The sequence below is a fragment of the Bos mutus genome, chromosome 3, assembly GCF_027580195.1.
Source record: "Bos mutus isolate GX-2022 chromosome 3, NWIPB_WYAK_1.1, whole genome shotgun sequence".
In the NCBI taxonomy this organism is placed as follows: domain Eukaryota; kingdom Metazoa; phylum Chordata; class Mammalia; order Artiodactyla; family Bovidae; genus Bos; species Bos mutus.
Window position 1 is genome coordinate 98,571,665 of NC_091619.1, and position 22,236 is coordinate 98,593,900.

Sequence of the window (22,236 nt, forward strand, 5' to 3'; positions counted from 1 at the left end):
ACCTACCTTTGCTTTCTCAAGTGGTAAAACATTGTGTATGAGATATTGCTTTTATTTGTTATGACTAGAGAGAAACCCTGACTTGACTCACTATTCTTCAGGACTCTTGGAGAAAGGACCTGGGGTGAAGCGACTGAGCTTACTGGATGACAAGATACCGCCCAAGTCCCCACGCCCAAGACGTACCATCTGGCTGTCTCGAAGCCAGTCAGACATTTTCTCCAATAAGCCCCCACGTACAGTGAACGTCTTAGATCCCTACTACCAGCCACAACGAGTTGGTGCTGCCCGAGCCCCCAAAATCAACCCTTTCAGTGCTCGCCAGGACCTCAAAGGTGGCAAGATCAAGTTCTTTGACCTGCCCAGCAAGTCTGTCATCTCCCTGGTATTTGACCTAGATGCACCAGGGCCTGGAACGATCCCCATGGCTGACTGGCAGGAGCCCCTGGGCCCACCTGCTCGCCGGTGGCGTTCTTTGCCTAGTTCACCTGAGTTCTTGCATCAGGAGGCTTGTCCATTTGTGGGCCGGGAAGAATCACTATCTGATGGGCCCCCACCACGCCTCAGCAGTCACAAGTACAGAGTAAGGGAGATCCCACCATTCCGAGCATCTGCCCAGCCAGCTGCTCCAGCCCATGAGGCCATGGACTGCTCCAACGCCCAGGAAGAAAATGGTTTTGGGCCCAGGCCCCAAGGGGTCAGTCCGTGCCTTGCAGGTGCCCCTGAGGAGATGGAAGTGGAAGAAGAAAGGCCAAGAGACTTGGCTCCAGTCCCCTTCTCTGTCTCAGGCATGGGCCTGAGGACCCAGGGAGAGCAGGATGGGTGAGCAGAGTTCATCCCCACCTCACCTTGGGGACAGACCTTCAGCTGAAGCCACAGGGCCCCCTTGGTGCAAAGCCTAGACTCTTCCCGGGGGCCCAGAGAGCACACAAGCTAAGCCAAGCCAGACTTATCTGTGAGGCGAGGCAGCCATGAGAGGCCTTCCTAGTTAGGGCCAATGGCTGATACGAAGCCTCTGAAATCCAGCAAGGAGCTCTGGCTCCCACCAGATCCCCAAGACTTCCCGACAGGACCAGAGGATTCCTAGTTCTAGTGTGAGCTGGCAGGCAGCTATTACCCCAGGTTCTTCTCCTACCCCAGGTCTGTTTCTTGCCCTTTCCTGGGGCATATAAGCTAATGGATGGAACCTGTAGCTGACCAGGAGATCATAAAGGGCATGGCTATTTCTCAGACCTGAAGACTGGGGTGCTTCTTGCCAGAATGTCTAAGACACTTGAATAATAATTGCTGTTTGCACTTACTGCACGGCCAGACCATGTCACTACATTTCTATGCAAGACAAGGCAGAGTGGTGGTCGTGGCTCTCAGCTAACCTATTCAAAGATCTTTTCCAGTTGATTAATCTATTTTCATATTTATGAAGGAGTCTTAATGTTCTGCCCTAAAAGACTTTCAACCTTGTGGTTGGGAGTGGGGCTGATTTTGTAGGCCCTAGGGCCTGCTCTGTGAATTTGTCGACACATGATACACCCAACTGGTTTATACATGGACTGATTTCTTCCCTTTCTGCTATGGCCAGAGCTATGGGAACAGTCTGTCCTAATAGAACCACAATAAGAAATAACCAAAGATGAAGCTGGTCAGATATTTTCATATCTTGTTTCTGGTTTTCTTCTTTTTTTTTTTTTTGGTAAAACTTTCCCAGGACACTTTGAGATTTAAAAATGAATAAAGTCGGTGTTACAGGTGCTGGTCAGCCTTCTTACTTGTACTCTTGTTCTTCAGCCTCTGGGGTAAAGGCAGAAATGCCAGAGCAGTGCAACAGTATCTCTGCCAGGATGCCATCCTATCCCCGAGTAGTTGGGATTAAGTCACTCACAGGCTAGAGGGATCCAGACTCCTCTGATCCACTCTCAGCTTCTGTTCCTAGGCCCTGAGTGCTGTGTAGAAGTTGGGTCAGCTGCTACCCCAAGCCAGCTTCATCTTCTGGTTGTGGGCTTTGGAAGAACGGGAGAACTGGCTCTTAACCACTGTGAGGGGGACAGCTTTGCCACTCAGGTATACCTTGTTGTGACATTCAGGTAGCCATGGTTCAGAGCTACAGGGATGGGATCCTTGGCTCACTCCCACATAGGCCATCACGTAACCTGTCATAAAGGCATCAAAACCAGCCCGATGCAGTCCATCCCCAGGCACTGGGTTAGGACTGACTTGCCTCTCTGGTGCTTCTGAGGTGGCCATGTCAGTTGTGACTTGCCTCTCTGGTGCTTCTGAGGTGGCCGTGTCAGTTGTCTCAGCACTTGTTGCTTTAGGCTCCATCTCCAGGTCATTTGTGTGACCTTGCTCGGAGCCAGGTTGGGTCCCAGTCTCATCCTCAGCCACCTCCTGCTCAGTTTCCTCAGGCTTGCGATTGTCCTTACAGACCTGCTTGGTGGGAGGACTGTCTTCAGCTTCCCTAGAAGGCTGTTTCCCAGGCAGGCCCAACAAAGCCCTCCGCCGTTTTTCCTTGCGTCGTCTCCGTCGCCTCTTGTCCTCCAGCGCAGCTTCATCAGTGTCAATGATAAGGTCAATATCATGGGACCGAGGACACTGTGGTCCCAGGGGGCACCAGCCATAGGCCTAGAGGTAGGAAAGAAGCTTAGAGAGGGTTTCCAGGCATCAAAGTCCCTTCCCCAGGAAATGGGCAGGTGTGCTCACCGAGAAGTTGTCACAAATGCTGGTGGAATGAGTACGGTAGGTGGGGGGCGGTGCACAGCAGCGGTAGTCAATATGGGCCCTCATGCTAGAAGGATAGCTGCAGAACTCCAGGGTCAGGTGTGGGCTGCCAGCTGCCCGCTGCTTCCCATTTTCCCGCTCACTGCAACATCACAAGAGGATATGGATCCACTAGCATGTAAACTCCATGAGAGTAGGGGTTTTTGTCTGTTCTGTTCACTGCTGAACCCTTGGCACTAAAGCAGTGCCTGCCCCATGGTAGGCACTCACTTAACATCTTAAGTGAATGAAATAATCAGGCTTATGCCAGGCCCCACCCCGTTCCCTCAACCAGTTCCTCACCATTTCCGGAAGGCATATTCTAGGTAGGAGGCCAGAAAGCGGGCATGAAACTCGGCAGCATATTTGGTGTCATAAATGCCAGCGGGAAACATTTCACAAAGGTCAGCAGTGAAGGTTCCCAAGTTCTCGGGCAGGTGTGCGTAAAAGTTCTGGTAGAGGAACACCAAGTCTATCAGGCCGTTGTGTAGTACCAGGGGCCGGCGGGCCCGGATCAGCTCCAGGAACAGTGTCCTCACTGACTGTCTCTGACTCTCATCACCCTAGGTAGAAAGAAAGGGGTCATCAAGAAGGATAGAGTGCCTTAGGGAACCTCTCTTGCAGGACACCTGTCCCAGGCAGCCTCACCTGGAAAGTTCTCCCTTGCTTTCATCTAATTTATTGCTATTCACCAGTTTATCAATCTTGTTTCTCCAGCTCTGTCACTGGTGAGTCCCCATACTCCTAAGAAGCAGATCCTCCCCAGTGTACCCACCCTAGAGTAGTTAAGAAATGAATTCACAAAAGAGGCAGTCTCAAGGCTGAAGATCTACCTTGTCATTGCCCTTGTGGTAGGGGATTCCTTGAGCGTACTGGCGGTTGAAGTTGAAGCCATGCTGTACCAGGAACTGCACAGACTTTGGTTCTATGACATACTCTTCCATGCACAGTAGGGTCAGATTGAACACTTGGGCCAGGTATGAGTGTTCACCCTGGGAGAAAAAGAGATTCTACTACATCCAGCCTTAGGAGAAAAAAACCTTATAGCTGATGTTCCTCAGTATCTCAATCCCTCCTTCCCTTGCCACAGACCTGGGATGGGGGTGACAGTAACCCATACCTTGTCTGGCTGCTGCTTGAAACAAGCGAGGCCCAGGGAGAGGATGGAACGGGTCCTGGCAGCATGACACACGGCCTTGTAACGTTCCTCGATGCACCTTGGGGTTGGGTTTGGGGGTGGCTGTGGCTGGGAGTTAGCCTCATGCAAGACCCAAACCACCCAGGACTGTGACCTCCACTCTAGGGTTGAGGTCTGCCCTTCCTGGCAAGGCTAGGACTAAAGAGATCAGGGCTTATACTTACTGGTTCAGCAAACACTTCCTGTCCCCAAGCCCACTCAGTTCCTATGGATCAGTAAAGGGAGAGCTGTTAGGTTCTGCAGTACCAGCCCTTTAACCACCACCTGCTCTCCCAGTTCCCTAGCTCTCACCGTGTCCACAGCCACAAAGTTAGCTGTCTTTATGGCCAGGAGGAGGGATGGCCACATCTCCTTGAAGTTGTCACTTTGCACATCCACCACGGGAACCTGGACTACTAGCTCCTCTCCAGATTTTGTGCTTTGGCGGACACCATCTGGAGATAAGAAGGGTGATGGATATTAATGCACAGGGAAGAGCCCAAGGGAACAGACACCAAGCTAGGCCATGGCTGGGAGCAGGGGCAGCTTCCCCCTCAAGAGTTATATTGCATATGCTTTATACACAGGATTGGAGTGAACAGTGCCCTGAATTTGGGGAGAGAAAGCTTGGGCCTTCCAGTGGCTAATGTAAAATTCTGGGAAAATGTTTCCCCTTAGCATCAAGACCTGTAAAAGTGGAAGGCTGAACTAGATAATCTGTTGAGGTTCCTTTTCCCCATATCCTGCAGGAAATATTTTGCAAGGTTTGAGGACTTCAGGCCCGTTGATATCCCACAAAGCTCTGTAACCGTTCCCATGGTGCCTCAGAGCCACAAGTGGCAGTAGCCAGTATGTGCCAGAGCCTAATAGATAACGCCCCAATCCGTCCCACTTCCTGTGGACCACAACTCCCAACCTCCCCCAATTAACAGCGCTATAAACTCCAGACTACATCTCCCGACATGCCCCGACGGGTCCTAACTATCCTCCCAACACTCCAGGCTTTTGGAGGCGGGACCGCGGTGCACACCGGGACATGTAGTCTCCTCGTGGCTGATCCAAAAGGAAGGCGCTAGTCCTCCGAAACTTGAGGCAGGTTTCTTAGAACTATGAGTCCGAGGCCCTCCGCTGCCTCGGAGCGCACAGGCTTTGAAAACGGCCCCTGGGAAAGCCACTCACCGTCTGAGACCGTGGGAGCTGAGGCTGCGCCATCGTCACTGTCGGCGGCCATGACACCGCGGGTCCCTCGCTAGTATAGTCACTGGGCACGGGGGACTTCCGCTTCGTCTCCTGTCTCGGTTCCTGCAGTCGGGGTTGGGGCGGGGTCTCATGCCCAGAATCGCCGAACAGTCGGACTTCCTTTAAGATCTCCTGGGTCTGGTGCGGAAGAGGCAGCCTGGCGCGCTAGAGGCAGCCTGGCGCGCGCTGGAATCCTATTGGCCGGCGTGGATCGGCTTGCCGCCAATATTGGCCGGGGCCACGCCCCCTGGAGTTCGTCGGAGAGCTTGGCGCGGGAGATCGCGCGGGAGGTAATTCCTTCTTCCTGTGCGACCTGGCGGGAACGCAGGCTTTCGTGTTATGCTGTCTTCATCGACTCTGCCCCGGGGTGGGGGTTGGGGTTTTTATGTCTGTAGAGGATGAGATGATACCTGAGCTAAGCTTAAAGCAACCGTAGAAGTTATGCAGACTAGAGAGTGTGGGTGGAAAAAGGGTTTGGGAAAAGGCTAGCTCTTAGGGAGGGTGGAGAGCGTTGCATTCCAGCAAGTGAAAGGAGCGGGGAAGGGGACAGGAGATGAGGCTGCGGAGGGTGAAAGCGACCGCTAGCAGGGACACTTTTGAAACAATAGACGCGCGTGATAATAAGGACTTGAATTAGGCTCCAGCAGTGACAGCTTGTAAGCAATTAGGAGTTATAGTTGTTCCTGAGGGGTTTGGGATTTGATTTCTGCTACTGAGAGTTGTCCCTACCGTAGACCAGAACTTTCTCAAGAGCTCTGGTTTCCACCAAGGACTCTGAACCTTTTCTGTCTCTGATTATTTGCTGTTTCCAGTTCATCCTTTCTACTGAATCTTTTCATCATCATTCTGAATTGTTTGGATTTCTCCCATTCTGGAAAAAAGGGGTACTTTTAATGCAGTTTGCCTGGCACTGTGCACAACAGTCAACAAAAGACACCCAAGTTTCTTTCATGGAATTTTACAGTTAAGTGGGGAAAGCAGACACTGATCAAAGAATCACAAATAAACATGAAATTATGATTGGTATAAGAGCAACAGTGGAGAAGTACAGAAGAGGGTAAGACTGGGGGGGATCTGATTTGGACATTTAAGTCAAGACCTGAAGAGTAAATAAATGTTAGGACAAGAGCTGTCCAAGCAGAGGAAATGAACTGGGTGAGGCCTCAAGGTGGACAGACACTTTGGGAATTGAAGCAACTATTTCAGGCAAACATGGCTGGAGCGCGGTGGGTGAGGGGATGAGGCAGGTTGAGCTGTTTGTATCCTGCAAAGATACGTTAAGAGGATTGGCTCCTGAGAGCAATGGGTGTGACAGCCAACGTCCTCATGGCCTACAAGGTACTTTGTAATCCTATTCCCCGCACCTTGTTTGGAATGGCACCCACTCCAGTATTCTTGCCTGGAGAAGTTCATGGATAGAGGAGCCTGGAGGGCTACAGTCACAAAATCAGAAATGACTGAGCGACTTTCAGTTTCCCCTTCTTTACCTCTTTGACCTCACCTACTACTCACCCCTTCCTATTCCATTTCTAACCACACTGACTTCCTCAATCTACAAACACACCGGGAACCCTGCTGCACTAGCACAGGTAGTCATCCGTATGGATAACTCCTTTAACTGCTTTAAGTCATTGGTCAAATATTGCTCTAACAAGGCCCACCTTGACCACGTTCTTTAACATTGCAACATTCCACCACCCTCACTTACTTCTTATCCCCTTCACAAGTCTACTTTGACTGTTTATGCTGGTTTTTATCACCTAACATCCTATATAATTGGCTGATTTTATGCATTATTTTTTGTAGATCCCATAAACTCTATGAAGGCCCAAACCTTTGCTGTTTTACTTATTGAAGTATTCCAGGCACCTAAAACTGCTTGGACTTAGTAGGCACTCCATAAGGAATTATGGAAGTCAGTGAGTTTGGTCAAGAAGTTTTGCTAGGAAGTGGGTGTGTCTGTGGATGGGATTGGAGGAGGAGGAGGAGAGAACATTCCTCCATATAATGGGATAAAGGAGAAGGAAAGTGCAGATGGGGGGAAGTTTATGCATTGGTTCTTTTTTCTGAAAGCGGAAGCGAGCTCTTTTGATGAAAATGAGGTGTGAAACATAGCTAGAATATGGAAGCAACCTAGATGTCCATCAACAGATAAGTGGATAAAGAAGTTGTGGTATATAGACACAATGGAATATTACTTAGCCATAAAAAGGAACACATTTGAGCTAGTTCTAATGAGGTGGATGAACCTAGAACCTATTATACAGAGTGAAGTCAGTCAGAAAGAGAAAGATAAATACTGTATTCTAACACATATATATGGAATCTAGAACAATGGTACTGAAAAATTAATTTATAGGGCAACAGTGGAGAAACAGACATAGAGAATAGACTTATGGACATTGGAAGAGGGGAGGATAGGGTAAGATATACGGAAAGAGTAACATTGAAACTTACAGTACCATATGTAAAATAGATAGCCAATGGGAATTTGCTGTATGGCTCAGGAAACTCAAACAGGGGCTCTGTATTAACCCAGAGGGGTGGGGCGGGAGGGGAGTTTCAAAGGAGAGGGATATATGTATACCTATGGATGATTCAAATTGCCAACATCCGCTGGATCATCAAAAAAGCAAGAGAGTTCTAGAAAAACATCTATTTTTGCTTTATTGACTATGCCAAAGCCTTGGATCACAATAAACTGTGGAAAATTCTGAAAGAGATGGGAATACCAGACCACCTGACCTGCTTCTTGAGAAACCTGTATGCAGGTCAGGAAGCAACAGTTAGAACTGGACATGGAACAACAGACTGGTTCCAAATAGGAAAAAGAGTACGTCAAGGCTGTATGTTGTCACCCTGCTTATTTAACTTCTATGCCGAGTACATCATAAGAAACACTGGGCTGGAGGAAGCACAAGCTGGAATTAAGATTGCCGGGAGAAATATCAATAACCTCAGATATGCAGATGACACCACCCTTATGGCAGAAAGTGAAGAGGAGCTAAAAAGCCTCTTGATGAAAGTGAAAAAGGAGAGTGAAAAAGTTGGCTTAAAGCTCAACATTCAGAAAACGAAGATCATGGTAGCCGGTCCCATCACTTCATGGGAAATAGATGTGGAAACAGTGTCAGACTTTATTTTTTGGGGCTCCAAAATCACTGCAGATGGTGACTGCAGCCATGAAATTAAAAGATGCTTACTCCTTGGAAGGAAAGTTATGACCAACCTAGACAGCATATTAAAAAGCAGAGACATTACTTTGCCAACAAAGGTCCATCTAGTCAAGGCTATGGTTTTTCCAGTGGTCATGTATGGATGTGAGAGTTGGACTATAACGAAAGCTGTACACTGAAGAATTGATGCTTTTGAAGTGTGATGTTGGAGAAGACTCTTGAGAGCCCCTTGGACTGCAAGGAGATCCAACCAGTCCATCCTAAAGGAGATCAGTCCTGGGTGTTCATTGGAAGGACTGATGCTGAAGCTGCAACTCCAATACTTTGGCCACCTGATGCGAAGAGCTGACCCATTGGAAAAGACCCTGATGCTGGGAAAGATTGAGGGCAGGAGGAGAAGGGGACGACAGAGGATGAGATGGTTGGATGGTATCACTGAATCGATGGACGTGGGTTTGGATGGATTCCGGGAGTTGGTGATGGACAGGGAGGCCTGGCACGCTGTGGTTCATGGGGTCACAAAGATTTGGACACAACAGAGCAACTGAACTGAATGGCTGATTCACGTTGAGGTTTGACAGAGAACAGCAAAATTCTGTAAAGCAATTATCCTACAATTTAAAAAAAAAATCAGGTGTGAAGGAAAAAGTTTGAGGAGAGGGTTTGAACCAGAGTTTCAGCAGGGACTGCAGTATAGTCAAGTATAACTCTGCAGGCCGATCTTTGGAGTTTGAATCAAAAAGTTGCTTAATCACAAGCGTCAGCTTCCTCATAACTGAAATGGAGGTAATCCTAGAACATACCTCATGAGATTGTTAAGAGACTAAGTAAGAAAACTGGTAAAGCATTTACGCTGGGTCTGGCATGTATAACACTCACTAACTTAGCTGTTAGATAAAAGGTAAAAGCAGCAGCCAGAACAGTTAGGGAGCAGTGAAGATAAACCAGATGTTTTCTCATTACTAGTGGATAGGCAGCTGCGATTTACTAAATCAGTAGATTAGAAATAAAAATAGCTCATTTCCCCCTCTTCCCAACTTGCCATCTGCTCTCAGGCAAATCTTTTACCCTCTCCGATCCTTAGTTTCTCTGTTTTTTTTTCCCTTTGCATTTTATCTTTAAAATCATCATTGAGGTTTCTCCTTTCTATAGGATGAAGGTTTAGACTAGATGATTACTAAAGGCTGTTTCACAGATCGCCAGTCCAGGTTCAATGCATGAGACAGGGTGCTCAGGGCTAGTGTACTGGGATGACCCAGAGGGATGGAATGGGGAGGGAGGTGGGAAGGGGGGTTAGGATGGGGAACACATGTAAACCTATGGCTGATTCATGTCAATGTATGGCAAAAACCACTACAATATTGTAAGGTAATTAGCCTCCAATTAAAAAAAAAAAAAGCTGCTTCAGTGTAAATGTGCTACATCTCTAAGGAGATAAACCTCTTATACCTGAGCTCCCAGGGGTACACATATGCTCCTGCACAGGAGGCTTTGGTCCTTGACTCAGCCCAGCTCTGGCCTCTTACTTATGTCTCCAGGTGTATACTAATGCTGGTCCCACTAAGGCCACTTGCAGAAGTTCAGCCCTACTGGTCATATCTCAGTACCACAGCCCCCCAGGAGTAAGTAAGCCCGTGAGTATCCAGGGAGTGCTTGAGAAAAGCTAGACACTTTATATGAATGGTGTGGGGAGGGAGGTAGCTTTACCCTTTACAGGACCCTAAGATTCAGCCTCATGGTGACTGACATACTTTGGCTGGGTCATTCTGTTCTAGCTGATCATGAAGAAGTCACGAGCAGCTGTGGGGAATCGAAGTGGTCGCAGGAAGCAGGCATCCAGCCAGGAGGGAAAGGAGAAATGTGCCTTCGGCAGCAGCCAGGCCAAGCCTTCTGCCCCCAGTGGTAAGGATCTGGGTCCTAATCAGACTCAGGGGCTGGTTTAATTGGCCGTGAAAGGGGGCAAATTCAGGCTGGGAAGAGAGCATGGTATGTATCAAGTCATTAAGGGACTAATTAAGGATCTAATTCTGACTTTGCTCTGTGACTTTGGGATAATTGCTCTGAATAGATGCTTTCTTATCAGTGACATGGAGCAGTAGTCTGTGCATTTCCTTCCTCACTTGGCTTTCACGGGATCCAACGAGTTTATCAGCCCGAAAGTGTTCTGTGAATGGGAAGGCCCTCCACAGGTGTATGTTTGGCAGAAACTTGGATTTTCATTATGATCCAGAGACAAAGGAGCCAGGGGTACCTCCCTGGGGAAATAAAGGCTAGAAACTTGACCTAGGCTACAAAACCCTAGAGCCTCCCAGTCTGAGCTCAAGCAAGGGATTGGGGTGGGTGAAGCCTTAAGTGGACAGCCTGAAACCAGGCCTCTGGTGCACAGCCTGTGCAGGGACGATCCCTGAGTTTTCTGAAACCCCAGCAGGGCCGGCCAGGCAGCAGAAGGCATTATTGCAGGCCTCTGTCTCCTCATACCATCTATTCAGAGATGTGGCCGAGGTCACAGCCCTCCAGGAGAGCTTGCTGGATTGGTATGACCGAAAGAAGCGGGACCTACCCTGGAGAAGGCTGGTAGGAGGACAATGGATGTGAGGGGGTGGGTAGGAGGCTGGTGCCCAGCCCCCTCCACACTAACTGCCCATCTGGGATTGCATTGGCAGGTGGAGGGTGAGGTGGACCTAGACAGGCGGGCATACGCTGGTGAGTACATCTCCTTGGAGCAGGGCTGCTTTGCCTAGACGACCTCAGGTTTGGGGTCTAGGAGCTGTGGGCTAAGAGTAGGGCAGCCAGCAGTGTCCTCATGCCAGCTGCTCTTCCCCAGTGTGGGTCGCAGAGGTCATGCTGCAGCAGACCCAGGTTGCCACGGTGATCAACTATTATACCCGATGGATGCAGGTGACTTCTGGGAACAAAGGGAAGGGTCAGTCATGGTCCAGACCCCAGATGACTCCTTGGGGGTAGGGATAAAATAAGGTCTCCTCCACTTCCTTCACCTTTGGCCTCATCTCTTTTTGTCTGCCTTCGGGCTGTAGAAGTGGCCAACGCTGCAGGACCTGGCCAGTGCTTCCCTGGAGGTGAGAACCACCCTAGGGTAGGGGGAATGGGGACTACTGAGGACCGATCCCTGACCCCTCTGACCTCTGACCCCACGCACAGGAAGTTAACCAACTCTGGGCCGGCCTGGGCTATTACTCTCGAGGCCGGTGGCTACAGGAAGGAGCCCGGAAGGTAAGGGGTTGACGAGGGGTCTGGGAGCCCCAGGACCTTGGGTGCCTCATAATCATGAACCTTCCCATTCCAATCAGGTGGTAGAGGAGCTAGGGGGCCACATGCCACGTACAGCAGAGACCCTGCAGCAGTTCCTACCTGGGGTAGGGCGGTACACAGCCGGAGCTATTGCTTCCATAGCCTTTGGCCAGGTGAGCCCACTGCCCACCCCCATATTGTGCATGCCCACCTTACTCCCAGACCAGGCTGACTCTGGACTCCTCTGTGCCAGGCCGCCGGAGTGGTGGATGGGAACGTCATACGGGTGCTGTGCCGTGTCCGAGCCATAGGTGCTGATTCCAGCAGCACTCTTGTCTCCCAGCACCTCTGGTAGGATACTGGGGTAAAGAGGAAGATTGGAAAGGTGTCTCCAAAGGGTCTTTGGCTCAGAGCAATGTTCCCTTCTTGTAGGAGCCTAGCCCAGCAGCTGGTGGACCCAGCCCGGCCAGGGGACTTTAACCAAGCAGCCATGGAGTTGGGGGCCATAGTGTGCACCCCGAAGCGCCCACTCTGCAGCCACTGCCCTGTGCAGAACCTGTGCCGGGCACGCCAGAGGGTGAGCCACCCAAGGAAGGGAGGCAGTCAGGGGTCCTAGGGAGTGACCCCTGCCCCATGGCATCCTGCCCTGTCTGTGCCTCTCAGGTGGAGCGGGAGCAGCTTTCAGCCTCACAGAGCCTGCCAGGCAATTGTGACGTGGAGGAGTGTGGTGAGTGGCAGCCCCAGCCCTTCCCTGTGCTGTCAGGGAGCTGCCTGTGGCAGCCTCATTCCCTTTCATCCTACAACCGAGTCAGATTCTACAGAGCTGGGCAAAGACCTGCTCTTTGGGCTTGGTACCCAAGCCCACTTGGCCTGAGTGAGGCTCTTGGATCTCTCTTCCCAGCTCCCAACACTGGACAGTGCCCGCTGTGTGCGCCTCCCACAGAGCCCTGGGACCAGACCCTGGGAGTGACCAACTTTCCCAGAAAGGCCAGCCGCAAGCCCCCCAGGGAGGAGTGCTCTGCCATCTGTGTTCTGGAGCAGCCCAAGGCCCTTGGGGGTGCCCACATTCTGCTGGTGCAGAGGCCCAACTCAGGTACCTGGTCCCTGGCAGTGCAGCGAGGTGGCATGAGCAACAGGGAAGAAATGGAGGCAGCAGCAGCTAAGGCCCCACCCACAGCTGGCTGCCCTCCCTCTCAGGTCTGCTGGCAGGACTGTGGGAGTTCCCGTCAGTGAGTGTGAATGCGGAAGCCTCAGGGCAGCATCAGCGGGCGGCCCTGCTGCAGGAACTGCAGAGTTGGGTGGGGCCCCTCCCGGACACACGCCTTCAGCACCTGGGGCAGGTGAGTGAGGAGAGGAGTGACCAGGAATGATGGCTTCTGTGGCCCCATCTCCGGGTCTGTTTCAGCCTCTTGGCACCCCCTAGGTGGTCCACACCTTCTCTCACATCAAGATGACATACCAAGTATACAGTCTGGCCCTGGAAGAACACACCCCAGTGACCATTGTACCACCCGCCGCTCGCTGGCTGACCCGGGAGGACTTTCACACTGCAGCCGTCTCCACCGCCATGAAAAAGGCACTACCTTTGTTGTCTTCGTTGTGTTTTTTCGTGTTCCCTGCGTGTTCCAAGTAAACCTATTACTATGTAAACAAATGAAAAACATATCTTAAACAAAAGTGCTGGGGCATGAAGTTAAGGGTAGAATACAGAGGTTTGTCTCTTTGCGGGAAAGATGCCAGCCCTGCACTTCCCTCTTCTCGTCTAGGTGTTCCGCATGTATGAGGGCCAACAGCCTGGCACCTGCAAGGTGAGTCTCTTGGCCCTCACCCAGCCATCTCTCCCCAGGGCCAAATCTACAGGTTTTCAGTGAGTTAAGTGATGCATGTTTGGGTGAACAGTCTCCATGACAGAGTTCACTGGGGCGAGAGGAATAGTTCTTGACCTGAAGACCTTACAGGTAGAGAGGGGACAGGAGCAAATGATGGAGACAGTAGTGTCACAGTGTGTGAAATGTACTCAGTTTTGTGGGATATGAAGTGGGGAGCTATCGTATCTATCTGGAAGAATCAGGAATGGATGCTTGGAAGAAGCAGCTGGTAATCTAGGTCCTAGAACTAAATTATTTTCTCCAGGTTTGGAAGGAGAATCAGCAGTAAAGATGTTCTTTCCTGGCCCAAGAGTAGTGTGAGCCAAGGTGAAATACCATACAGCCTGTGAGCTGTTGGATTAGTTGGAGTTAGCAGGACTGGCCCAGGCCAGTTAAGGCCGTGAACACTAGGCCCTGAAGGATTTTAGGCGGAGAGAGGAGTCAGATTTGCCTGTTAGGAAGACTACCTCAGGCTGCCTTTTAAAGAATTGATTGATTGAAGAGTTAGATACTGGAAACAGGATGGAAGCTTTACAGTATTAAGGCTAGAATCTGAGCTAGATCAGTGGTACGGGGAGGGCGAGGTGGAAGGAGAAGACTCTACTGTCACCTTGGTGTTTCCTTCCTTTGTCTTCTGCACAGGGTTCCAAGAGATCCCAGGTGGCCACCCTGTCCAAACGGAAAAAGCCCAGTCCAGGCCAGCAAGTCCTGGAGAGTTTCTTTTGGCCCCACGTCCCCACTGATGCACCCAGCCTCAACACTGCAGCCCAGTGATGCCTTTGGAATCCTCCACCCCGCTGAGAATCCTGTTTAATAAAATGCTTATTTTTGTAGTCATTCTGGAGGCTTCCCACCCTCTCCTGAGCCCCTTCACTCCTCACCTCTGAGGGACCCAGAAAGTGGTAGAGCTCTGTTTGGTGCTGACTTCTGCTGAGCTCCTAGCCAGCCCTGGGCAGATGGAGGAGGGGGTGTTCTGTCCTGAGTGATCTGTCCTCCTCCAACCCCAGAAAGGGAGAAGGCAGCTGCAGAGAGCCCCTGCCAGTGGCTTACATCCAGCACTCTCCGGCCAGGTCTCTGATTGGAGCTGCGTTATCACCCTAGAGCAGGTGGTTGGGCTTAGCCCTGACTCAGCCCCTCCTTCCTGCAGTGCCTTCTCCCTAGGGAACAGGGAAGTACAGAGGAGAATTTATTTTGCCTTAGACTCCTGTGCTCAGTGACTCTTTGGCAACCCCATGGACTGTAGCCCACCAGGCTCCTCTATCCATGGAATTTTCTAGGCAAAAATGCTGGAATGGGTTGCCATTTAGATCATTTGTTTAGGAATACGTTATATATGGAGTGAAACAATGCAGAAAATCAAATTGGAGGTGTGGTGGAGAGAAATGAGGTCAGAAAGACATAAAGAGGATTCAGAAATACTGGTTATGTTCTATTTCCTAATCATATAATTTTGCTATTCTTTACACTTTGCATATATATTAGATACAGACAATATGAGAAATGTTTCACAGTTAAAAAAAAATCCCACCTCTCTGGACCCCTGTGAGAGTTTCAACTTCTGGCAGGTACTGATGAGATGGAAGCCCCTAAAGACAAAAGCTGTTACTCCAGGCCTCCGTGAATGTCCCTCAGTTCCAGCAGGCCCTATGCCGAACTTTCCAATGCTCCGGGACAGCCGGCTGCATCCAGCTTGGGCCCTTTGCAGGCTTCTTGGACCCTGGCAGCTTGCTCCTGCACAGACTGCCACAGGGCCCGAATGTTGCCTTGGCCAAAGCCAGTGGCCCCCTGTCTCTGGATCAGCTCCAGGAAGAAAGTGTCCTCCGCAAACAGGGACTTGGTAAAGACCTGAAGCAGAAACTTGCCTCTGTCACCATCTAGCAATACCCCTTGTCGGGCCAGCAGGTTAGGCTCCTGCCCTGCAGCCAGGATCTGCTCCTCCTTGCCTGGCTGCTGGTAGTAGGCCTTAGGAGGAGTCAGAAGCTGACCCCCAGCCCCTGCCACCCCTTCAGTGGCTTCCTTGATACTGGGTGTGTACAGCCCCACATGCTGCAATCCAGGTCCCCTGTTCCGGGCCAGAAACTGCTCCACCTGGTCCTGTCCGCTGGTGGCCCTTGGCAGGGACTCTGCCAGCACAAGGGTGGGGACAGCGCTGCCGACAGGGCCCTGCAGGGCGGTGAGCCTCAGCCCGCCAAGCCCAGACCCTGCTGCCACCTCCAGCCCCAGCTCTGGATCCTCACCTGGGCTCAGTGGCAGGTGGTGAAAGCCTAGACAGTCGTGGAACCAGTGCAGCAGTTTTGGGGAGCTGCTGGGGTTGCAGGCCAAGGTCAGGTGATCGACGTGGCTGAACCAGCCCGGGCCGGGTGTGGAGGGCACAGGGCTAAAGCCAGGCAGGAAGGGCCCACCGAAACCAGTGCGCTCCAGCAGAGTCAGGCTGAGGTTGCCTGCCGGCGAGCTTACCACGGCATAGGTGGCAGCGCCCTGCTCATCTCGCACGCTGACAGGGGGCACCGGCACGCTGCAGCCCAGCGCTGCCAGCCCCCGGGCGGCAGCGCCCGCGTCGGCCACGTCGAAGCACAGGTTTGTGGCGCTGGGTATCCCATGATGCGGGTCCAGGCCATACAGTGGCTCTCCGGGCCCCGCGCCCTCATTCACCAAAAAGACAGCGTCGCCGCTGCGCAGAGCCAGTTGCCTCCAGCCGTCTGCTTCCCGTACTGCCAAAGGCTGAAAGCCAAAGAGGCGCTGCAGATCCCGGGCGAGGGGTAGCCCCGCCGGCACGTGGAAGGCGATATGACACAGACGGCGGACGGGCGCGGCCATAGCGGTCTGTATGGCGACCCTGGCCTGTCCTTCCCCTGGGGACACTCACTTGTCATTCAGGACTCCGAGACTCTCAGTCTTGTCGTCGGAAGCCGGTGGAGTCCAATTTTGCCGGCAAAACACCTTCCTCGATCTTTTTCTGGCAGAAGCCACAGACGGACCCCCTTGGGGGCTTGCAGTTCCTGCTGCCGAGCTACCACAAACTGGAGCTGCCTGGGGACCACCAAGTCTGAGCTGCGGCTTTTGAGAACCACGTGGAGGCACGGCAGGAAAGGGGCGGGAGAGGGGGCGGAGCCAGTGCCTGCCATTCTCCACCTTCTGCTCAGCCTGTGTCGCAGACGGTACCCCGGGGACAAAGGACTGCCCCCCTCCCATGGCCTCTGGCTGGGCCTTACCCTTGAGCACTGACCTTCCCATGGCTTCTGTCTGGGCCACACACCCTTGGGCACTGATTCTCCCCCCAACTCTCGAGATCACAATAGCTGCCTTCACTAGATTCCAGGCATTGGGCTCCCATTCATGCCCAACCTCAGAGCAAAGGGAATCAGCTCTAGTTGGGGGAAAAGCCCGGATTTTCTCCCTATAAGCACGGAATTTTTTAGCAATTTTCCTGCTTTAGCTTAAAATATTTGGAGAATTTTGCTTTTAAGTCCTAATGTTCCTAAAACTTAAAAAAAAAAATGCTTTAAGTTACAGATTTTCACTCTTTCTCCAAAATAGTGTAGAGAAATTTATGTTATAGGAAGATAAACCATTTATATAGCTCCTACATGCATCTATCTTTTGGGAAATCTCTCAGTTGCACCTCTTTATTCAACCCCACTTCTCCCTTAATATGGTTTACCCTCCTTATCCTAAACAAGATTTACAGGGAAAAAAAAACACACAAAAAAACAGTGGCTCAGGATCTGAAAGGAACAGCTGCATGGGTGTCCTTTCTCACCCTCCTGACTCTATTAAAAGAAAAGTGAAAGTCACTCAGTTGTGTCCAACTCTTTGAGATCCCAGGGAATAGTCCATAGAATTCTCCAGGCCAGAATATTGGAGTGGGTAGCTGTTCCCTTCTCCAGGGGATCTTCCCAACCCAGGGATCGAACCCAGGTCTCCCAAATTGCAGGTGGATTCTTTACTAGCTGAACCACCAGGAAAGCCTTAGGATTGAACAAGCCCTCCCTGCTCTTTGCAGTTTCTTGATTGGGTACTGGGCCAGAGAAGCTTAGTGGGGGCACTTCTGGTCTTGTCATTCAGAACAGTGTGAGATCCCTGGGTTGAGGAAATTAGGAGTCTTTTGGAACTTCACCGGTAACTCTTGAAGGGATTGGAAGGGCATTCCAAGAAGGGCAAATTGCATAAATAAAAGCTCAGTGAGGAGTGTGAGCCAAGCCCTCAGAGGACCCATGGAGCATAAGGTTGGGGAGACAGTGGGACGGATGCTATGGTCTGAGGCATTGTAAAAGAGATTCCTTTATCAGGCGGCCTGGTGTGACAACTTATTATTGAGTTTCATTGGCAAGAGGAAGAAGGATGGAACGAGGAGACAGGGCTTAGCAAAAGGCCTGGCTGAGTGTTCAGGCCTATAGTCAGTAAGTCAGTACCTGGAAGCTGGTCATTAGTGGTGAAAGGCACTTTGTGCTATTCTGCACACCAGTGATTTTGAGAACATGAGCTTCAGAAGCCATTAAGACCTGGTATTAAAATTCACCTCCAATTCTGACTAGCACCTGTATAACTTTGAGCAAGTTGCTTAACCTCTCTGAGCCTTAGTTTCTTCATCTGTAAAAATAGGAATAATAATATTACCTAGTTCATGGGATTGTTATGATTAAAAGAAATAGTATGTGGTATAGTATATGGATGAAGCACAAGCTGGAATCAAGATTGCTGGGAGAAATATCAATAACCTCAGATATGCAGATGATACCACTCTTATGTCAGAAAGTGAAGAACTAAAGAGCCTCTTGATGAAAGTTAAAGAGAAGAGTTAAAAAGTTTGCTTAAAGCTCAACATTCAGAAAAAAAAAAGATCATGGCATCCAGTCCCATCACTTCATGGCAAATAGATGGAGAAACAGTGGAAACAGTGGCAGACTTTATTTTTGGGGGCTCCAAAATCACTGCAGATGGTGACTGCAGCCATGAAATTAAAAGACGCTTACTCCTTGGAAAGAAAGTTATGACCAAACTAGACAGCATATTCAAAAGCAGAGACATTACTTTGCCAACAAAGATCCGTCTAGTTCAGGCTATGGTTTTTCCAGTAGTTGTGTATGGATGTGAGAGTTGAACTATAAAGAAAGCTGAGTGCCAAAGAATTGATGCTTTTGAACTTCAGTGTTGAAGACTTGCGAGTCCCTTGGACCACAAGGAGATCCAACCGGTCCATTCTAAAGCAAATCAGTCCTGGGTGTTCATTGGAAGGACTGATGCTGAAGCTGAAACTCCAGTGCTTTGGCCACGTGATGCGAAGAGCTGACTCATTTGAAAAGATCGTGATGCTGGGAAAGATTGAAGGCGAGAGGAGAAGGGGACGACAGAGGATGAGATGGTTGCATGGCATCAGCAACTCAATGGACATGAGTTTGAGTAATCTCTGGGAGTTGGTGATGGACAGGGAGGCCTGGTGTGCTGCAGTTCATGGGGTCGCAAAGAGTTGGACATGACTGAGCAACTGGACTGAACTGAACTGATAGTATATGGCAAGACGCCAATTTTAGCCTGTGAACCTGGGCCCAATTGTGGGGTGAAAGGGCTACTCCTTCCTAGGCCTGAGCACTGGGAAGGCATTGGGAGGGTTCTGGCTTTGGTTGTAGATTCTGAGGGAAGGAACCATGGGAATAGGGTTCTGAGGGTTGGTACCTAAAATGTGATGTTCTGCCCCAGCTCTCATGATTAGGGCACCAAGGGAGCAGCTTCCAAGTCTTTGGTCCAGGAGAAGGAATTTCCACTGAAAGGCCCCAGTTATGGACAAAGGGAATAGAAACAGGACCCTTGGCCCATCACTTTTGACCTGGGAGAGGGTAGATTTCTGGAGGCTAAGTTAGGGCTGTCTGAAAGAAAAGGATGACCTCAACTGTGGCACGTTGCCCTGCAAGGGCACTGTGCTTGTCTCGGGCCCGGGCATAGACTGGGGTCTGGAGACCAGCTGGGAGTAGAAAACTAGACTCTAATTCCTGTAGCCCTGCTGGCTTCTGGCCATGCCCAACGTAGGACTCCTGTCCTCCTGGCATCAGGACCCTGCAGAAGTTTCCCAAGATGGGTCCTTGGAGCCTGGCAGGGATTGCACTCCTGCCAGGAGAAATATTAATAACCTCAGATATGCAGATGACACCACCCTTATGGCAGAAAATGAAGAACTAAAGAGCCTCTTGATGAAAGTGAAAGAGGAGAGTGAAAAAGTTGGCTTAAAGCTCAACATTCAGAAAACTAAGATCATGGCATCCAGTCCCATTACTTCATGGCAGATAGATGGGGAAACAGTGGTAACAGTGGCTGACTTTATTTTTCTGGGCTCCAAAATCACTGCAGATGGTGATTGCAGCCATGAAACTAAAAGACGCTTACTCCTTGGAAGGAAAGTTATGACCAAACTAGACAGCATATTAAAAAGTAGAGACATTACTTTGGCAACAAAGGTCCGTCTACTCAAGGCTATTGGAGAAGGCAATGGCACCCCACTCCAGTACTCTTGCCTGGAGAATCCCATGGATGGAGGAGCCTGGTAGGCTACAATCCATGGGGTCGAGAAGAGTCAGACACCACTGATCGACTTCACTTTCACTTTTCACTTTCATGCATTGGAGAAGGAAATGGCAACCCACTCCAGTGTTCTTGCCTGGAGAATCCCAGGGACGGGGGAGCCTGGTAGGCTGCCGTCTATGGGGTAGCACAGAGTCGGACACGACTGAAACAACTTAGTAGTAGTAGTCAAGGCTATGGTTTTTCCAGTGGTCATGTATGGATGTGAGAGTTGGACTATAAAGAAAGCTGCGCATCGAAGAATTGATGCTTTTGAACTGTGATGTTGGAGAAGACTCTTGAGAGTCCCTTGGACTGCAAGGAGATCCAACCAGTCCATCCTAAAGGAGATCAGTCCTGGGTGTTCATTGGAAGGACTGATGTTGAAGTTCAAACTCCAATACTTTGGCCACCTGATGCGAAAAGCTGACTCATTGGAACAGACCCTGATGCTGGGAAAGATTGAGGGCAGGAGGAGAAGAGAACGACAGAGGAAGAGATGGTTGGATGGCATCACTGACTCAATGGACATGGGTTTGGGTAGACTCCGGGAGTTGGTGAGGGACAGGGAGGCCAGACGTGCTGCTGTTCATGGGGTCGCAAAGATTCGGAAACGATGAGCGACTGAACTGACTGACTGACTGGGGCTACTGATGCTGAGGGTGGAGACCTGAGCAAACCGGCCTGTAGTACACGAGGGCGCGTGGTCCGAGAGGTGAGGTGGTGACGCCACGTCTAACACATCTGCCGTCTACAACGACAAGGTCAGAAGAGGTCGAGGTGGGGGGTGTGGAGGGCCAAGAGGTCGAATTCGTGGAGCGCTCAGTCTAGGAAGCCGGCTATCCGAGGTGCCCTCTACCTCAGAGGAAATTCCGTTCCTCAGCAGCTTCCAACTCTTTCCCCGACCCCTTCCCCTCCCACTTTTCGCCTCTTTACTCACAAGAGCTCTCACCGTTCAAGCCCCTCCCACCCCTCTCCTCCCCGCCCCGTCCTTCCTTGACCGCGCCCGACTCCGCCCTTCCCCGAGCCCGCCCCTCCCAAGCTCCGGACTTACTCTCTTCCTCAGAAACACGCTCCAGGAAGGTCCCGCCTTTCAGGCGGCGCCTCTTCCGGGCCCCCACCCTTTCAAGGAGACTCCCTCTGTAGCTCCCTCCTTTCTGGCTTTGCCCTCGCCCTTCTTCCGCATGATTCCGTTCTCCTTGAGTCCTTGACTTTTTATAAGGAGTGAGCTGGAAGACCTTAAAGAAGGTGACTTTGTGCGTGTGTGTGTGTGTGTGGTAAAATACACATAATATTTACCATGTTCCATTTTTAAGATACAGTTCAGTGGCATTGAGTACATTCGTGTTGTGCAACCAGCACCTCTTCCAAGTACAGAACCCTTTTTCCACAGCTGAAGCGCTACCCATTAGATAATTCTCCACTCGCCCCTCCCCCCAGCCGCTGGCACCCACTCTTCTATTTTTCTGTCTCTGTTATAATTTTGACTACTCTAGGTACCTCATGTAAGTGAAATTGGGCAGTGTGTGTTTGGTTTATTTCATTTAGCTTGATGCCTGTAAGTTTCATCCATGTTGTAACATGTCAGAATTCCGAGTTGGTGACTTTTTAATTAATTCTTGAAGGAAGTGTGGGGCAAGAGGAACAAACGTAAAGGCTCAGAGGCAGGAATGGGGCTGGTGTGCTGGAGCAAAGGACCAGTGAAGCTGGAAGAAGATAGGGAGGAGAGGTGATAGTGGCTTTTAGCCTGTTAGGACTTTGGCTTTTACTCCTCTGAGTAAGATGGGCTTCCTTGGTGGCTCAGATGGTAAAGAATCTGCTTGCAATGTGGGAGATACAGGTTTGATCCCTGGGTAGGGAAGATGCCCTGGAGAAGGGAATGGCTACCCACTCTAGCATTCTTGCCTGGAGAATCCCATGAACAGAGAGGAGCCTGGCGGGCTACAGGCCATGGGGTCTCAGAGAGTCTGACAGGACTGAGTGACTAACACTCGCTTAAAAAAAAACACTTTCATTTTCTAACAAGATAGGAAGCCATTGGAGGTTTTAAGATGAAGGCTGACATATCAGACTGCATTTTCATTGAACCTAGCTGGCTGCTGAGTTGATAATAGGCTGGAGGGGTGCCAGGGCAGACTGGGGAGGCCAGTGAAGAAACTGTTGCTTCTAACATTATCTGGAGGTCTAGGGAAGGCTTCCAGGGGAAGCTGAGACCAGATTT

The 22,236-nt window shown here is 50.6% G+C and overlaps 4 protein-coding genes and 1 long non-coding RNA gene across 16 annotated transcripts in view; 3 read left to right on the plus strand and 2 right to left on the minus strand.

The window, feature by feature from the left end:
• The window catches only part of TESK2 (testis associated actin remodelling kinase 2), a 137,700-nt gene extending 135,952 nt beyond the window's left edge, over positions 1–1,748 (plus strand). For all 6 annotated transcript variants that reach the window (XM_070368154.1, XM_005894201.3, XM_070368158.1 and 3 more), the window contains one exon: positions 102–1,748. In XM_070368154.1, coding sequence (XP_070224255.1) covers positions 102–826 — 725 coding nt within the window. In that variant the 3' untranslated portion in view covers positions 827–1,748. The remainder of the gene's footprint in view (positions 1–101) is intronic.
• TOE1 (target of EGR1, exonuclease) lies at positions 1,643–5,383 on the minus strand. Of its 2 annotated transcripts, none has more exons than XM_070368165.1 (8): positions 5,111–5,383; positions 4,244–4,386; positions 4,117–4,157; positions 3,875–3,929; positions 3,588–3,746; positions 3,058–3,317; positions 2,698–2,857; positions 1,643–2,619 (listed from the first exon to the last, which is right to left on the minus strand). In XM_070368165.1, exons 1-8 carry the CDS (start codon positions 5,160–5,162, stop codon positions 1,957–1,959), a joined length of 1,533 nt encoding a protein of 510 aa, XP_070224266.1. In that variant the 5' UTR covers positions 5,163–5,383; the 3' UTR covers positions 1,643–1,956. The 2 variants fall into 2 exon arrangements, with proteins under 2 accessions (XP_070224266.1, XP_005894256.1); XM_005894194.3 differs by having other exon boundaries at positions 3,875–3,971; positions 5,111–5,370.
• On the plus strand, positions 5,328–14,316 carry MUTYH (mutY DNA glycosylase). 6 transcript variants are annotated; one of them, XM_005894198.3, is made up of 17 exons: positions 5,329–5,460; positions 9,885–9,980; positions 10,122–10,248; positions 10,772–10,920; positions 11,010–11,049; positions 11,171–11,244; positions 11,382–11,423; positions 11,506–11,577; positions 11,655–11,768; positions 11,849–11,946; positions 12,028–12,172; positions 12,259–12,322; positions 12,497–12,688; positions 12,793–12,935; positions 13,019–13,171; positions 13,362–13,403; positions 14,106–14,315. In XM_005894198.3, the coding sequence occupies exons 3-17, from the start codon at positions 10,128–10,130 to the stop codon at positions 14,235–14,237; spliced, it is 1,581 nt and encodes a 526-aa protein (XP_005894260.1). In that variant the 5' UTR covers positions 5,329–5,460; positions 9,885–9,980; positions 10,122–10,127; the 3' UTR covers positions 14,238–14,315. The 6 variants fall into 6 exon arrangements, with proteins under 6 accessions (XP_070224264.1, XP_005894260.1, XP_070224263.1 ...); XM_070368162.1 differs by having other exon boundaries at positions 9,885–9,968; XM_070368160.1 differs by lacking the exon at positions 5,329–5,460 and adding an exon at positions 5,899–6,508 and having other exon boundaries at positions 10,775–10,920; positions 14,106–14,316.
• Positions 14,317–14,872: 556 nt separating this feature from the next.
• HPDL (4-hydroxyphenylpyruvate dioxygenase like) lies at positions 14,873–17,076 on the minus strand. Its single transcript, XM_005894193.2, has one exon. The coding sequence runs from the start codon at positions 16,278–16,280 to the stop codon at positions 15,108–15,110; it is 1,173 nt and encodes a 390-aa protein (XP_005894255.2). The 5' UTR covers positions 16,281–17,076; the 3' UTR covers positions 14,873–15,107.
• Positions 17,077–21,186: 4,110 nt separating this feature from the next.
• Positions 21,187–22,236, plus strand: part of LOC138986206 (uncharacterized) — a 75,536-nt gene continuing 74,486 nt past the window's right edge. The window contains exon 1 of the long non-coding RNA XR_011463077.1: positions 21,187–21,263. This is a non-coding gene — a long non-coding RNA (uncharacterized lncRNA). The remainder of the gene's footprint in view (positions 21,264–22,236) is intronic.